Consider the following 17,064-nt stretch of genomic DNA (forward strand, 5'->3'; position numbering starts at 1 on the left):
CTTTAACTGGAACCTAATCAACAAAAGAAAAAAGCAAGCAAAATATAACCAGAGACACTGACATCAAGAACAAGTTGACAGTAACCAGAGCGGAGGTGGGAGTGGATAATGAGGGGAAAGGGGGATAGGGTTTTCAGGAACAACTATAAAGGACACATGGACAAAACCAAGGGTAGGTGGAATCAGGGGAGGGAGGTGGGGATGGCTGGGGGGGTAGAGATGGGGGTAAATGCAGACAACTGTACTTGAACAACAATAAAATAATTTTTTAAAAAAGAAAATAGACAGCCCTGGCTGGTATAGCTCAGTGGTTGAACGTGGGCTTGCGAACCACACAGTCGCGGTTCGATTCCCAGTCAGGGCACATGCCTGGGTTGCAGGCCAGTTCCCAGCGGGGGACTCACAAGAGGCAACCATACATTGATGTTTCTCTCCTTCTCTCCTTCCCTTCCCCTCTAAAAATAAATAAATAAAATATTTAAAAAGAAAATAGACAGAGGGGGTTAAGAATAGTATAGGAAAAGGAGAAGCCAAATAACTTACATGTATGACCCATGGACATGAACTAATGAGGGGGGACAGAATGTGGGCGGGAGGTGGTGTGCAGGGCTGAGAAGAATTAAGGGGGAGAAATGGGACAGGTGTAATAGCATAATCAATAAAACATATTAAAAAATAAAGTTACTGGGGAAAAATAAAGTAATTGTTGATAGATTTAAAAAAATCACTGACTTGCATACTTCAAAAAGATGAGTTATATCTCAGTAAAGCTATTACTGGTGTTAAAAAAAATCTAGCCCTGGCTGGTGAAGCGCAGTGGATGGAACACAGGCCTGAGAACCGAAAGGTCACTTATTCAATTCCCGGTCAAGGACCATGGCTCGGTTGTGGGCCAGGTCCTGTGTGTGTGTATGTGGGGGTGGGTGGCATGTGAGAGAGGCAACCAAAGAATGTTTCTCTCATACATTGATGTTGCCCTGCCTCTCCCCCTTTCTGTCTCCAAAAATAAATAAATAAAATCTTTAAAAAAAATTACAAAAATCTATGAGGGAAGAAAAAAATGCCGTTCTTTGGATTAGTTTCTCTGTACCTATCTAAATATTCACTGTGAGTGCTGATGATGATACCTTTTCTGTTTTTATTTGGGGGAAGTAGATAAAGTATGGCTGTCTCTGGCTTGTTCTCTGACACCGCTGCCACTCATAGAATCCATCAGCTAAAACAACACAGCGTCTCCCCTTTCCCAGAGGCACCTGAGGGAAAATGTGAGCAAGATATGGTCTTAGTGATAGAATCATGTTTCATGGACTTGAGTTAAAATCTTAAGTTTACCAATGTGTAACCTTGGAGCAGTTATTTAATTTCTCTATACCTCACTTTTCATATGTATAAAGTCACCACTCACACAGATGTTGAAAAGACTAAATAATGTATACAGCAGCAGCAGCTCTCTAACAAATAGGCACTTGCTGTAGCTAGTCTCCAAAGTTGGCTCCCCAATTAGCCATGCATCAAAGTATTCATATCCCATGTTCCCTCCCACACTGATTTAGGGCTGAGCAAACAGAATACTGTACAAGTGATGCTATGCGACTTCCAAGGCTAGGTCACAAAGCCTTGCAGCTTCTGCCCTGCTGTCTTGGATCACATGCTTTGGGAAAGCCACATGCCATGTAAAAAGGGTGACTACCCTGACAACCACAGGTAGGCATGTGGAAAGGATACCTGTTGCTCTACCCATCCCAGCTGGGGTGTCAGACATGTAGATAAAGAAGCCATCTTAGACATTCAGCCCCAGCTGTCATCTGATTATAACTATACAAGAACTTCCAAGTGAAAACTGTCCACTTGAGACCAGTTAACTCACAGAATATAAGAAATGATATAATATAAATAGTTGACTTGTTTTAAACCATTAAACTTTGGCATGGTTTGTTACACAGTAATAAATAAAACAGCACTCAACATAAACAACAAGGAACATACTTTGGGATGCTAAGGGAGGTTCCCAAGAGAGCCTTATTTTATTTTTCAGGTACATAAGGCACTAAAAGCTCTGTTTAAAAAAAGAACAGAAAAGGTCTTTCCCTAGATAAGCTACCTACCTTGAAGGACGGTTTCTCCATTATAGTATCACTACGACAGTTGCTAGTGCTGAACTGCAGTTTGGAAGGATCACCTTCTTTGAACCAAGATGGGATCAAGCCCCATCGCATGGGAGCAATGACACGCTCAGATGAGTCTGCACCCTGTCAGAAAAAAGGTTAAGATCCAGTGAGGAGATCATAATGAAACTTAAAAAAACAAATTTAGCACATACATTACATTACTATCAGTATCAAATACAAAAAATAGAGAATATTAAAAGGAAAAAATTCTACTTGAAAACAAGTTTAGTGACCTATCACTATGTAACTTGTGTTCTTTAGCAATCATATTTATTAGAATACTACTCATATTCCGCTTGGTGGAGTAGGAGATACAAAGAGGTTTTGTTCCTGCAAACATTTAATTGGTGCCTACTAAGGAAGCGACATAGAGCTAGGCTCTGTACTTTATACGGTACCAGCTCCCCAGAGGCACATTAGTATAGACAAGCTTAATACAATGAGGTACAAGCTGTGATTAAGGGACATGCGGAAGAATGCTTAGCCTCAATGGGCTTATACTATAACATGTTAGCACACATAGACACAAAAATAGTAGGCTAAGGGCCATATAAGTGGTACATTCAGCGAGTGTGTTAGCAGTTCTGTGGAGAGTAGTCTGTAAGGGATGGAATGGAGAAGTATCAGCTCCTAAGAAGGGGCCAAAGTGGCAGGGGTAGGATGAGATGGTTCTAGAATGGACCCCACAAACTATACAGGATTGACACAGAGAAGAGATGGGAGGAAAGACCAGATATGAAATGATATAAGAAGCCATATCAAGAATATGCAGGAAGTAGTTTTATGCACAAAAGCAAGTGTGAGGATACTATTTTTAGGAGAGCCTGCTTACAAGACTGGCTTTCAGTTAGCATCTGAGAAATAAGATTTTGAGTCTTCCTACCTTTCTCTGACTGATAAGAATGGTTTACTGTGACTAATTTCTTTGTGCAAATAATGAGGTTTATGCTGAACACCCTCTTTCCTCCTGAGATTCTGGAATCTTAGTACTTGCTAAGCAGAGAGTGCTTATGTGACCAGCCCCCAATAAAAACCTGGGGCCATGAGTTTCTAATGGATTTCCCCTGGGTAGAAAAACTGCACACGTTGTAGTTTTCATTTCTGTCATTACTTAGTTTGTTCCTTCACAAGAGGAGAACATAAGGAAGCATGTACATGAAATTTTCCAGATTTCTACTTGTGTCTTTTCCACTTACTGATTCTGTTGTGTATCCTTTCACTATAATAAAGCTCAGCCACTATATTCCTTATAGGTTGAGTCCTTCTAGTGAATCTCCAAACATGGGGGTAGTCTCGGGGTCACCCAACACATGGTTGTTAAACTTTGTTGTTGGCATTTCTCCCTTGAGAATTTGATATCTACAGATTAGACTGCACAAACAGACTATTCTGCATGATACAGTACACTATGGTTTAGAAGAAACCAGTAGTGGAGAGTGCATTCGGGGTGCTACTACAATAGTTCAGGGATCTGGTGATACGGAGTAGCTCTGGTTACAATAGTGAGAATAAGAGACAGCTAGTCCTGGCTGGTGTGGCTCAGTGGATTGAGTGCCAGCCTGTGAACCAGTGGGTCACCGATTTGATCCCAGTCAGGGCGCATGTCTGGGTTGTGGGCCAAGTCCCCAGTTGGGGGTGTGCAAGAGGCAACCACACATCAATGTTTCTCTCCCTCTCTTTCTCCCTCCCTTATCCTTCTCTAAAAGTAAATAAATAAAACCTTTTAAAAAAGACATCCAAAAGATAGAAAAAAATAAAATTATAGTGCAATTTTAAAAAGAAAACAAGGATGATTAAGTTTTCAGGCCCAGAGGACTGAAATAATGATGGCACTATTGAACAAAAAATCTGAAGGATTTGATTTGGGGAAAGATCATGTTTTGACTTTCTGATAATAGTAGCAAGACTGTGGCAGTTTAAGGAAATGGTCGATAAATCCTTACCATTTTCCCCTTGAGAGCTTAGGTCTACGTGATTTGCAGAATGTGGCAAAGTAACACTGATTTCTAAGGCTAAGTGAGAAAACATTTTTCAGCTTCTTCCTTATTTGCTCATATTACTTTTAGAACTTTGAGCTGTCATGTAAGAAATCTATCTAACCTAAGACTGCCATGGTGTAAAAAAGTCCAGGCTGTGTGGAGAAGCCACAGGTAGGTACTCTGGTCAACAGCCCAGGTTAAGAGCCAACATCAACTGCCAGATAAGTGACTTAAGATGCTTCTAGATCAGATATTGGCAAACTTTTCTATAAAAGGCCAGATATTAAATACTTTGCAAGCTAGTCTCTGTTGTAACTGCTGTTATAGGGACAAAGCATACAGAGACAATAGATAAATGAAAGGATATTGCTGTAACCAATAAAATTTCATTTACAAAAATGGTCAGAGGGCCCTAGTTCTCTGACTCCTGCTCTAGATGATTCTAGCCCCAGTTGTCAAGTCTTTTCAGCTGACACCCCAGACTTCAGGGAACAGGCAAGTCACATCTGTAATGTTTTATCTTAATTCCTCATCAATGAACATAATAAAGGTTATTTTAAGTCACTAGAATAAAATCCAAGTAGAGCTGTTTACCATGTCCAAAAGTGTGTGGATTTAAAGCTTAGGAGACAAGCAGCATAGTAGAGAGAACGGGTCACCAAACTTCATCTGTAATGGGCCAGATAGTAAATATTTTTGGCTTTGTGAGCCCATATAGTCTCTGCTGCAATGACTCAAGCCACTGAACTCTGCCACCATTTGTAGCATGAAAGCAGCCAAAGAACAAATGAATGAGTGTGGCTGCGTTCTAAGAAAACTTTGTTTACAAAAACAGGCAGGGGATCAGATCTGGTGTGAGGGCTGTAGTTTGCCAACCTCTGGTATAGAAGAAAAAAATAAGGCCTTTGTAAGATCCTGCTTCAAAAAACCCTTCACTGCTACTTATGAAGTGTGACCAGTTTCAAATTCCTAGATCCTCAACTTTCCTTTTCTGTCAAAATAGAGTGAATAATACCTACCTCACAGAGTCATTAAAATGTGTGGCATGGATTCCTTCCCCCAATTCTGGGCACTCCTCTGCTTACCTATCAGCTGTCTATCACCTCTTCCCCCTATTTGTGTTTTTTCTCTCTTAATAGAAAATTGGGGAGCCCCTATTCAACCCTAAATCTGTCCCTCTCATAAATTCTCCCCATCCCAGAAGGAGCTCTCAGGCCTAGGGTGGGTGCAGGGGTGATTCAACCTTTGTGCTTGAAGGATGTGACTTCCTCTTGAACAGTGTGCTGCTGTAAACATACTTGAAAACTACTACAAATAAAGTTTTGTTTTAAAAAAAGTGTGGCATGGAATATGGATACAAATTGTAGTTTAGTATTTTTAGAATTATAAAGGTACCTGATAAAGCCATTAGTATAAAGTTTCTTAAGGAGTAAATCAAACAAAGAATTTAACCTGAGGATACAAAAAGAAAAAAGGAGAAATGAATGAAAAAATAGAGTCCAAGAAGAAGCACTTAGAAAGAAAACAGTAGAATGAGAAAAGTCAAGAAAGGAATCATCAGCAGTGATGTCTCAGAAGGGCATCTCTTTTGTTGCTCTTGGTAAGATCCTGTCCAATTTCTTTCAAAATCTTGCCTGTTTTAGTCAATCCCCTTTCTACACACACATGCATACAACACAGTCCATTCTCATTATTCATGACAGGTTCTACAATGGTGCTGCAAACAATGAATTAGTGAATACTTAACTTTTACTCTTAGGGGAAATAGAGGAAATACAGGGCTAGTTTCCCATGAACCTATGGTGACAATATTTTCATCAACTGATTAATATGTCACCTTGTTTTATTTCTATTTCTGTTTAAAGACACTTTACTTCAAGCCCTGGCTGGTGTAGCTCAGTGGATTGAGCTCGGGCCTGCGAACCAGTGGATCGCGGTTCGATTCCCAGTCAGGGCACATGCCTGGGTTGTAAGCTGGTTCCTTGCAGGCCAACTCCCAGCAGGGGATGCATGAAAGGCAACCATACATTGATGTTTCTCTCCCTCTCTCCTTCCCCTCTAAAGATAAATAAGTAAATAAAATCTTTAAAAAAAATAAATAAATAAAGACACTTTACTTCATATATACTGTTGATTCATTAATGTTGAATTAATGACCAACAGCACAGTAAATCATGCTGGAATGAAGATTATCTAACACGTGTATTTTCTCTGTAAGGCATATTATAAGCTTCTTACACTTGGGAATACCAATCAGGAAGCACTTCAGGGCTATGCTTGAGAACAGTTTTTTTTTGGGGGGGGGCAGGATTTTAAACAATGAAATCTCTAATGCAAAAAAGTGACACTAAATAGATGGCAAAAAGGACACTCCTTTATAATGTAACAGCTGAAACGAGAAGGTAGAACTTCCTTTTTTTTTTTTTGGTTTGTTTTTAAGAGGTTTGTCTAATTCAGTCTCAGCTGGGAATGTGTATATCAGGTGACTCACTACCTGTATTGTCCATGAATGAACAGTACGTTATTATTTTAGGAGTATTATTTTGGAGGTTACAAATACATTTAGCAAGTAGGCAAATTTGCAAAAATAGAATCTATAAATGAGGATCAACTGTGTGTGTGTGTGTTTCATTTTTAAAGACAGGCAGCCTAGGTATGCGTGGACAATGAGAAAGAAGATACTAACTAAGAAGGGCTCCAGATGGCTAAATGGGGTCAAATTTAAAACAGAGCCTACCAGCCATTTCTATACAGGAGACTCTCATGCCAACTTCACTTTAGGGAGAAGCCTGCACTAACCTGCCTGCTTCCTGCACGGAACTGCTTGCTGGCACTGTGTTTCTACCTTCTGAGCCAGCCCTTATAAATGAATTCCAGGGATCTTATTTCAACCAATAAGACTGAGGCATCTCCTATCCAATCAGAGCCATGCAGCTATATCCCATCAGCTTCTTCACCCACCAACCAGAGCAGCTCCATTCTGACCAGTCAGGACAGTGGCTTTTGGACCAAAATGCAAGAATTTGGCATTCTCATTTGCATGAGGACAGATTAACCAGGGACCAGGAGGAGGGACTTCTGTCTACATAAGTTAGCTCCCCTCTGGCTCTGAGAGCCACTTTTCTTTTCCACAAAAGACCGAAGACTGTGTTACTCTTCCTAGAGCTGACACACCAAAGAAACACTGAAGATACCTTGCTGTAGCGAAGCCAAGCAGACAAGTGAAGAGCAGAGCTGTCTACTTAGAGGGGCCTGGCCTCAAGGCCACCAAATAGCCATGTTATTTTCACAGCTGTGCTGTGTCATAGTTGGGCTATTTGCACTGAATAAAATTTTAAATTTTCTTCTTCTTTTTTTTCAAACAAGTTAGCATAGGTAAATCTTTTTTTTTAATTTTATTTATTTATTTATCTTTAGAGGGGAAGGAGAGAGGGAGAGAGAAATCAATGTATGGTTGCCTTTCGTGTGTCCCCTGCTGGGAGTTGGCCTGCAGGGAACTGGCCTGCAACCCAGGCATGTGCCCTGACTGGGAATCGAACCTCGATCCTCTGGTTTGCAGAAAATTTTCTTCTTCACTACGCCCCAAGTTGTAGATTCCTGTCGGTGTTGAACTGACACCAGTGACTTTGGGTTAACAGCTGTATGCCAAAAGAAAAAAAAATTACAGTAATATGTGTGCAGGATAACTAAGAAAAAGAAAACCCTGGAAATGTAAAAGGACAAAAACCCAAGTGTTAATCTCATCAGGGATAGGAGGAAGAAGAATGAATGTGTGAAAACACAGAGCCTTAGGCCCTAACCTTAACCCTCTCTTCTACAATCAAACGTACCTTCTAAGCAGAAGGGACCCTTGCCCAAAGCAGAAATTAGAATAAAAGATATATATATATATTTATTTATATGGCCAACTAAATGATCTCTCATCAGAAATTTGTAAGACAATACTTTTACATCTAAGGTTCTCAACAAGGGAACCCAATTCTGACACCCACCCAGTCTACCACTATCACAATCAAAACCTGGGGCAGGTGGGAAGGGGTGGTGTGCAAACCTAGTGGGTATATTTGGCAATATCAGGAGATGTTTTTTATTATTATAACCAGGACAATGCTACTGGCATGTAGTGGGTAGAGGCCAGTGATACCGATAAACATGTTACAATGAACAGGATAGCTTCCCACAACAAAGAATTATCCCACACAAAATGTCAATAGTGGTAAGGTTGAGAAATCCTACTCTTACAAATTCCAGTGATTACCTTTAACTTGAATGTGTTCACTGGACAATTGTAAATTAAACCTAAAAGTGAGGCTGCCCTCTACTGGGATCACTCAATAAAAAGTGGCTGCAAAGCCAAAATACTGAAAATATTGCTCAATATTAGTCATCTTTTCCTCTATCTTTTTGAACTGTGACCAGAAGAGCTGGTAGCTCTGGGGTAGATAAATGAAAAAGGAAGTGATTTGCAAACCAGTGGTTTCAAATGTAAATGTTGCAATCTATACATATGTGCTGGCCGTTGATGATACAGATTAAATAAATGGCTGAAATGGTTCTAATTTTGCTTCATTTTTTTAGTATATTTTATTGATTATGCTATTATAGTTGTCCCATTTTTCCCTCCTCTTTATCTCCATTAGCCCTTCAGCCCCTCTCACAGCATTCCCCCCGCCATCCCAGTTCATGTTGATGGGTCATACATATAAGTTCTTTGGCTTCTCCATTTCCTATATTATTCTTAACCTCCTCCTGTCTATTTTGTACCTACCATTTATGCTTCTTATTTCCTTTTCCTCCATTCTCCTCCTTCTCTCTGCCTGCTGATAACCCTCCATTTGATCTCCTTTTCTGTGATTCTGTTCCTGTTCTAGTTTAGGTTTTTTTTTTAAGTTCAGTTGTTGATAGTTATGAGTTTGCTGTCATTTTTGCTGTTCATAGTTTTGATCTTCTTTTTCTTAGATAAGTCCCTTTAACATTTCACAGACTAAGGGCTTGGTGATGATGAACTCCTTTAATTGACCTTATCTGGGTAAAGCACTTTATCTGCCCTTCCATTCTAAATGATAGCTTTGGTGGATAGAGTAATTTTGGATGTAGGTTCTTGCCTTTCATGATGTGCAATACTTTAGGATTTTGAACACTTCTTTCCAGCCCCTTCTTGCTCACAAGGTTCCTTTTGAGAAATCAGCTCACAGTCTTATGGGAACTCCTTTGCAGGTAACTTGTTTCTTTTTCTCTTGCTGCTTTTATGATTCTTTCCTTATCTTTAATCATTGACCATTTAATTATGATATGTCCTGGTATGTTACTCTTTGGGTCCAAATTCTTTGGGACTCTATGAGCTTCCTGGACTTCCATGTCTATTTCCTTCAACAGATTAGAGAAGTTTTCCTTCATTATTTGTTCAAATAAGTTTTTAATTTCTTGTTCATATTCTCCTCCTTCTGGAACCCCTATGATTCAGACATTGGGATGTTTAAAGTTGTCCTGGAGATTCTTAAGCCCCTCCTCATTTTTTTGAATTCTTATTTTCTCATTCTTTTTCTATTGAATGTTTATTTCTTCTGTTCCAAATTGTTGATTTGAGTCCTGGTTTCCTTCCCATCACTGTTGGTTTTCTGCATATTTTTGTTTCACTTTGTATAGCCTTCACTCCTTCTTCTATTTTGCAACCATACTCAACCATTTCTGCATGTGTCCTGATTACTGGTGTTTTAAACTCTGTATCTGATAGGTTGGCTATCTCCTCATCACTTAGTTCTTTTTCTGGAGTTTTGACCTATTATTTCATTTGGGCCATACTTCTTTTTCTTTGTGCACCTGTTACATTGTAAGGAGCAGAGACTTAGGTATACTCCAGAATAGGGCAACCCACTTTGCTTTGTTGTAGTGCTGTATATGTCAGAGAGGGAATAGTGCTACTTGCATGGCTCTTGCCCCAGCTTTCAGTTACTTCCCCTGATGCCAATAATCAAACTGGCCCCCTCTGGTGCTGATTCCTGGGTGGAGGGTTTGTGTGCATTCTAGGACCCTGCGGGTCCCTACAATGGATTCTCCTGTGAGATTGAGAGTGTCTCCCACCACTGTAAACCCCACAGGTTTTTACAGACAGATGTTTTGAGACCTTATTTGGAACCTTGGGTTGTACAGTCTGTCTTGCTCCCCTGTTGTTTCTTTCTTTCTTTCTGGAAGAAACACATATGAATGTGGGACCGCCTGCTCCACCAGCCGCCACCTAGCCCACCTGGTCAGCCAGCCGCTTGCCTTGCTGCATGTCCTCTCTGCCCTGGCTGCTTATCTCCACCCCTCCTACCAATCTGGATGAATTCCTTGGTTGTTGGACTTCCATACAGTTTGATTTTCTGCCAGTTCTGGTTGCTTTTTATTTTTAACTGGTTTTTGTCCTTCTTTTGGACGTGCAAGAAACACAGCATATCTACCTATGCCTCCATCTTGGCTGGAAGTCTAATTTTGCTTTATAATTTACAGGTTTGAGAACAAAATGAAACCACAACTATTTATTAAAATTATGAAACCCTAGAAATCTTAATAAAATTTATTAAAGATGTAGAGTCATCACACCCATCAATGAGCAAATTCATACCCCTGACAGAAGAGGAGGGCTATACTTGCCAGGGGATCCACCTTCCCCATTCCTAGTGGGAAACATCCACTTGAGTGGGAACACTGGTCTGGACCTCAGTCCCAGGTCTACCCATCACAGATTGGGTAACCTACGACAAGTAACAATCTTCCTACTCTTCTGCCTTTACATCTGTTAGACAAATTTTTCTTCCAGCTAACATTCATTGTATAATTCTAAAGAGGTGGTACGAAAAGAACCAAGGCTAAACGAGAATGTTTCATATACTTACTCCTTCTCTCTTTTTACTTCAAGTTACACCTTCTTTTGTAACATGTTTTACTGTTTCCTTTCCCAGTCAAGGTTCCCTTTGACATTACCTTTATTTTGATTATCCTCTCATTTAAAAAAAAAAGCTTTCTTAAATGGCTTAAGAATAAACTATTTTATGTAAATAGCTTCATTTACCAAAAAGGTCAATGTTATTTGTTTGTTTACTTCAAAATAATGTGAGCCCTGTAATGTAGAAATGAGTCTTTTTGACAACCATATTATCACAAGAGTTCTGAAGATTATGTAGCTGTGGTATAATCAGCTTTATAAAGTGACTTAAGCATTATGGATCAAAAGAATAAAAATCCAGCATAGAAACAAACATGTTTTTAAAAATATATCAAGGATATTTATGTAATATATAAATTTTAAAAAAGATATGGAGAAACTATTAAATTCTGAAGTGAAACATTTTTATCACATGCATTCTTGTAATAAAAATAAAGCAAAGAACCAATACATGATTATATATTATTGGTCACTCCAACACTACACTGGGTAAAACACTATAAACAGAATGAAAGCAATCAAACTTCAGATAACCACACGAAATACATCTGTTTCTAATTTTAGTAAAAGATAAACACAGAAAGATTAAAAATACAAGCAGAAAGAACAGTAACTTCAGTGGTCAAGAAACATTACAGGTATTTTAGATTAGCTGGTCTTAATTCTGCCTTAGGCCTAGAGATTCTGATTCAGCACAACTGGTAAGAGACACGGAAATCTTTTTGTTTTTTAAAAGATACTCAAATGACCCCGATGATCACTGAGGTTGCAAAGGTGCTGTCTTTAAAAAAAATGTATTCAGATACAAGGGTTATATAAATTTGACATGCATTATGGGTAGAATGTCTATAAAGAAGGCATTTAAATTGAGCCTGAAGAATACTGAATTATCTTGCAAGATTAGAAGATATCAATAAAACTCATTTCAATGAAGCCCAGGGTGGTTCTCAACTAGGGGTCAAGTAAGGACTGTTTTTCGATGTATCTCAGAGGCCGAGCATACACACCAAACCAAATATAACACAGGTTTGAACTGCATGGCTCCATTTATATGCGGTTTTGTTTTTCAATAAACGTTGTAAATGTACTTATGATTTTCTTACTAACATTTTCTTTTCTCTAGCTTCTATATTGTAAGAATATGGTTTATAATACAACATGCAAAATATGTGTTAATCTACTGTTTGTGTTACTGGTAAGGCTTTTTCGGTAAACTGCAGGCTATTAGTAAAATTTTTGGAGAGTCAAAAGTTGTTATATGTAGATTTTCAGACTTGCAGGGGTGCGGGGATTATTAGCGTCCCTACCCAGCCTCCCATTCCCACGTTGTTTAAGGGTTATCTACATAGAAGTAGAAAATCACAAAGTGCAAGGCAGATAAAGTGATTACCTTCTCAAAGTGCAGTCGAGACAGCAGCACTGGGCTGTATGATTGAGGACTGTTGTTGTAAGAGGGGCAGTACTTGTCAGGATGTCTCCACTCTGGAAGGCGCTGCTGGCCCTGCCGATCCTGATAGGCACATGCTCTTGTGAGAACATCTGTAGGTAAATGGCAGGATGTTCGCCCACACATTCTTCAATGCGGCCTCTCACAACCTTTAGACTGCAAAACATTAGGAAAAGATTTGAGCCACTAGCTCCTTCCTCTGGGTGACTCGTTTCGTCCATATAGTCTCATCCTCACTTCCCCTTTCCTTCTGTCCCCTCCTGGGATTAATTAGAGCCTCATATCAAGCGAGCACTAGCTAATCCTGATGATGGCAACCAGGTGCCACCCTTGGGTAGTATCTAAATTTAGCCTCTTTCTTGTCCATCGCGGCTCCTCTGCTCTCCAGCACCAGGGGCCCCCAAGCCACAACACTCCAGCTTCGGAGCAAGTCTCGGGATAAAGGTGGCCCCAAGACCACCCGCTGGCGTGACCTGGGCCCTCCGCGCCAGGGCTAAGGTCCCGCCATTGGCCCAACCCCACCTCCCCACTTCGGCGTCTACCGGCCTCCAGAGTCGCCTCACCACCCACCTCAGCCCTGGCCCCAGTCGGCCGCCAGTGTCGCCTCACCCCCACCTCTGCCAGGACCAGTAGTGTACATCACGTCACTCTAACTCAGCCCGGCTACCCCTGGGATCTCACCTTTATTTCGGGCCCCGCGGGCAGGCAGCGTCACTCACTGCTTACACTCTGCAGGCCGCGCTCCTGGCCCCGCCCCAGTGACGTAGCCTAGCCCCACCTCCAAGTACAGGGTAACTCCCTTGATATCCCCAACGCCGGGCAGTTCGGGATTCTTTCCCTCTCCCAGCTTGGCGAGGGAAAGTGGTCCCTTGGATCTCAATCTTCTCTAAGTGCCTCAGGGGACTAGGGTTACCTTTGCGCACTCCTTGATACTAGGGTTCTTGGAGCTCCACTTTCCTCCACATTCGTTTGCCCACCCCCTGCCCCTGCGGGGTTAACTGCCCTTCTACAACAAAGCGAAGGAATAGGGCTAGGGAAGAATCCGCAACGGCAATCCTCGTTCCAAGGACGCTGGAAGAGATGCTAGGTAACTGTAGGATCACCAGGTCATGGTAGGGTTGTAATCAGAAAACATTTTACTTTACAGTCCTATGAACTATCTCATAGTTTTGGTCAAATATTGGACCATAAGAAACACTTTCATGAATCGAACGTTACTTTAACTTCAGTGGGCACCAGAATGAGCCCTCAAGGCCCTCTCCTTCAACCCCTTACCCATCATGTTCTCTAAGAATGAGGCCTGGATTGCTTTAAAACAGCATTTTACTTATTTTTAGAGAGAGGGAAATATCAACTAAGAATGAGGCCTGGATTGTTTTAAAACAGCACTTTACTTATTTTCAGAGAGAGGGAAATATCAACGTGTGGCTACCTCTCGAATCATATATGCCCCCATGTATATATGGCCTGACTGGGAAATGAACTGGCAACCCTTTGGCTTGCAAGCCCACTGAATTACACCAGCCATGACATGCTGCCCAGATTTTTAAAAATGGGCTTTATAGCTGTATTTCAGCTAGTGTTGATAAAACTACCTGTCTTGAGTTTACAAATGCAGCTGAGGTGGCCTCTGAGCCTGCTTCCTTGGGGCATAAAACAGGGACTTCTGCATCTGGAGCAAATGCTGTTCCCTTATGAGTATTCCCTGAATTGGATCAAAGCAGGAGCAGGCAAATTCCAACACACACTCTACTTCAGACCAGATGGTGATGGATCCAAAACCCTCTAGGACCTCCACCTATCATCTTCCACCTCGTATTTGTAAAGATGCAAGAATGCATGCACTCAAAGCCTGTCAGCAGGTGTCATTCCCTCAGCAAACCTGCACTGCTCCTGTTCCCGCATGTGGGGCTTGGACAGAGTAGGAGAGGGTCCTGCCTCATGGCAACCCTTTGGCTGCTATGGATGTAGAGGGGATAGGTGTTGTTGGTTGTGGGGAGGCCAAAAGGGGAAGGCGGAAACCCTAAACACAAGTCTGCAGAAGTACCAGTCATTTAGTAAATACATGCGGATTTATTTATAGGGATAAGATGATTTTTCTGGGGATAAGTTCAAGAGATAAGAGCTTTTTATTAACTTTTGATGTCCTTCCCTGGCAGGTAGAGAAGCAAGTTCTAATACAAGCAAAAATTATCCTTTAAAAAAAAGTTACCCCCTAACAGTCCTGGGGTAAAGGTTAAATTAAAAATGATTCCTAATTGTTTTCAAATATGGAGGCTTAGGAAGGAGTTTCCACTGGGTACAGGAGGAAGGTCTGAATTCTGCATAGTGTTGGGGGGAAAGGGTAGGAGTAGGGTCTATGCAGGGTGGGCCTCAGCCCACAGATGCCAAGATGATGTCTACTGGCAGCTCCTCTGAACTTCTGGCAGTCACCTGCATCGTAACTGTGTCCAAAAGCAGCAGCCGGGAGCGCACCAGGATGTCATGACCACCCCGGAATACACCTAGAAGGGAAGAGAGAAGTACAGGTGTATAAGGCAGAAGGCGGCTGCAGAGGTTATGCTTAAGTGGCACTTACAGCAACTAATCAGGGCAGCTCTGGGGTAGTGAAGTGGAAAGTGGGCCTGGGAACAGGAAAACTGGGCTAAAAGCTCTGGGTGAGTCCTTGCACAAGTCACTTAACCTCTCTAGGCTTTAGTATCCTCAACAAGTAGAAGAGATAATACTAATCCTATTTTAAGCTTCTGCTAAGGATCAAATGAATTAATGGACATAAAAGGGTTTCCCTGGTATCACAGAGGTTCTCACACATGCTGGCTGAATCTAAGACCACAGATGAAGGGACAGCCCCACCATGATCAAACCACAGAGCAGGTGTCAGCAAGACCCAGGGGACTGGGTTGCTTCACTGTGGCCAGAAACATGGGTTTAGGGACTGTTGAGCAGGGCACTGAAGCAGAGCTACCTACCAACCCTGTTTATAAACACTCAAAAAAAATCTATTTCCTTTTGTTCATTGTTGCAAATGTGAAAATTATATCCACCCCTAAAATAAAGTCATTCTCTTACAGGAACATACAGATTAAAAAGATTTACATTTGTAATTTGCTTTGAAATAACCTGGTGAGGACAATGAGTTAGGGCTATAGATGCTATAGCTGTTGAAGTTGGAAGATGAGCACATGGGAGGGGGGGGGTGTTCATTGTACTATTCAATTTTTTGTGTGTTTAAAAATTTCCATGAGGAATGCTTAAAATTCCATTCCTATTAGAAAATTAGACAAATATGAAAATGATTCACAAAACAGGAAGTAAATACAAATGGTACTTCACATGTGCAAAGATGCTTAATGTCATTCAATATACAAGAAATGTAAATTAAAACTATACCAAGATAGCATTTTCCACCCAGACTGGCAGAGGTCATAAAGTTTGATAACACACTGCATTGTCCAGAGTATGAGAAGAAAGGCACACAATTTTTATGGAAGGCAATGGGAAACATTTATCAAAATGAGAAATGTACTTGGACCTCAGTGCACACAAGCAAAATAAAGTATGTGTGTATGTACACATGTGTATATGTGATTATTCACTTTAACATTGTTTGTAATATCAAAAGGCTGGAATGATCTAAATGTTCATTAACGAAGGCTGGCTTTATAAAATTATGGAATATCCATACAATGGAATTTCAGGCAGCTACGCCCCAAAAATGAGGATTTAGTTTGGGAACATTAAAAACAAGTTCTGAAAATGGATAATGGCAATAACTGCCCAATAATAGGAATATACTTAATGCCACTTAATTGTACACCTAAAATGGATAAAATAATAAATTTGATGTTACGTATATTTTACTAGAATTTCTTAATTAGGAAACTCCGTGTTGACAGGGAAGATTTCCAAGATGCACTGTCAAGTGAAAAAATAAAACCATTTGTACCTACACATTTGAATTTTTAAAATTTTATTTATTTTTTTAAAATTTTTACCCTTACCTGAGGACATGCTCATTGACCCAGAAAGGACGGGAGGGAGAAAAGGAGAGAAACACTGACCAGTTGCCTCTTGTATGCACCCTGACCAGGGACTGAACCTGTAAACTAGGCATGTGCCCTGGCAAGTAATTGAACCCACAACCTTTTGCTTTACAGGGCAACTGAACCACACATTTGAACTAAAAAGGGAAATATGTACATATTAGCTTTTAAAAAAATATATTTTATTCATTTCTAGAGGGGAAGGGAAGGAGGGAGAGAAATATCAATGTATGGTTGCCTTTCATGTGTCTCCCACTGGCAACTGGCCTGCAACCCAGGCATGTGCCCTGACTGGGAATCAAACCGCAATCGTCTGACTTGCAGGCCTGCGCTCAGTGGATTAAGTGCCAGCCTATGGACTAAAAAGTTGCCAGTTGAATTCCTCGTCAGGGCACATGCCTGAGTTGTGGGCCAGGTCCCCACATTAAATTTTATCTCCATCACTTTCTCCCTTCTTACCCCTCTCTCTAAAAATAAATTTTAAAATATTTTAAAAAATTGC

At 40.8% G+C, this 17,064-nt stretch overlaps 2 protein-coding genes across 3 annotated transcripts in view; both read right to left on the bottom strand.

The window, feature by feature from the left end:
* Positions 1 to 1,038: 1,038 nt before the first annotated feature.
* Positions 1,039 to 13,280, bottom strand: LOC119003744 (abasic site processing protein HMCES-like). Of its 2 annotated transcripts, none has more exons than XM_037070293.1 (4): positions 13,201 to 13,280; positions 12,463 to 12,668; positions 2,106 to 2,249; positions 1,039 to 1,253 (listed from the first exon to the last, which is right to left on the bottom strand). In XM_037070293.1, exons 2-4 carry the CDS (start codon positions 12,643 to 12,645, stop codon positions 1,095 to 1,097), a joined length of 486 nt encoding a protein of 161 aa, XP_036926188.1. In that variant the 5' UTR covers positions 12,646 to 12,668; positions 13,201 to 13,280; the 3' UTR covers positions 1,039 to 1,094. The 2 variants fall into 2 exon arrangements, with proteins under 2 accessions (XP_036926188.1, XP_036926196.1); XM_037070301.1 differs by having other exon boundaries at positions 12,463 to 12,675.
* A 1,289-nt stretch (positions 13,281 to 14,569) lies between these two features.
* The window catches only part of COPG1 (coat protein complex I subunit gamma 1), a 34,958-nt gene continuing 32,463 nt past the window's right edge, over positions 14,570 to 17,064 (bottom strand). The window contains exon 24 of the mRNA XM_037070283.1: positions 14,570 to 15,023. Within this exon, the coding sequence (XP_036926178.1) occupies positions 14,893 to 15,023 (131 nt within the window). The 3' untranslated portion in view covers positions 14,570 to 14,892. The remainder of the gene's footprint in view (positions 15,024 to 17,064) is intronic.

Source organism: Sturnira hondurensis, unplaced genomic scaffold (genome assembly GCF_014824575.4).
Source record: "Sturnira hondurensis isolate 20B ecotype Veracruz unplaced genomic scaffold, ASM1482457v3 Scaffold0001304, whole genome shotgun sequence".
NCBI lineage: Eukaryota > Metazoa > Chordata > Mammalia > Chiroptera > Phyllostomidae > Sturnira > Sturnira hondurensis.

Coding starts and splice junctions, on each gene's coding strand:
- LOC119003744 (XM_037070293.1), bottom strand. CDS start 12,645: ATGTGTGGGCGAACATCCTGCCATTTACCTACAGATGTTCTCACAAGA. Junction 2,250..12,462: donor CTCGACTGCACTTTGAGAAG/GTAATCACTTTA, acceptor TTTTTCTGACAG/GGTGCAGACTCATCTGAGCG. Junction 1,254..2,105: donor TGGAGAAACCGTCCTTCAAG/GTAGGTAGCTTA, acceptor ATTTTCCCTCAG/GTGCCTCTGGGAAAGGGGAG.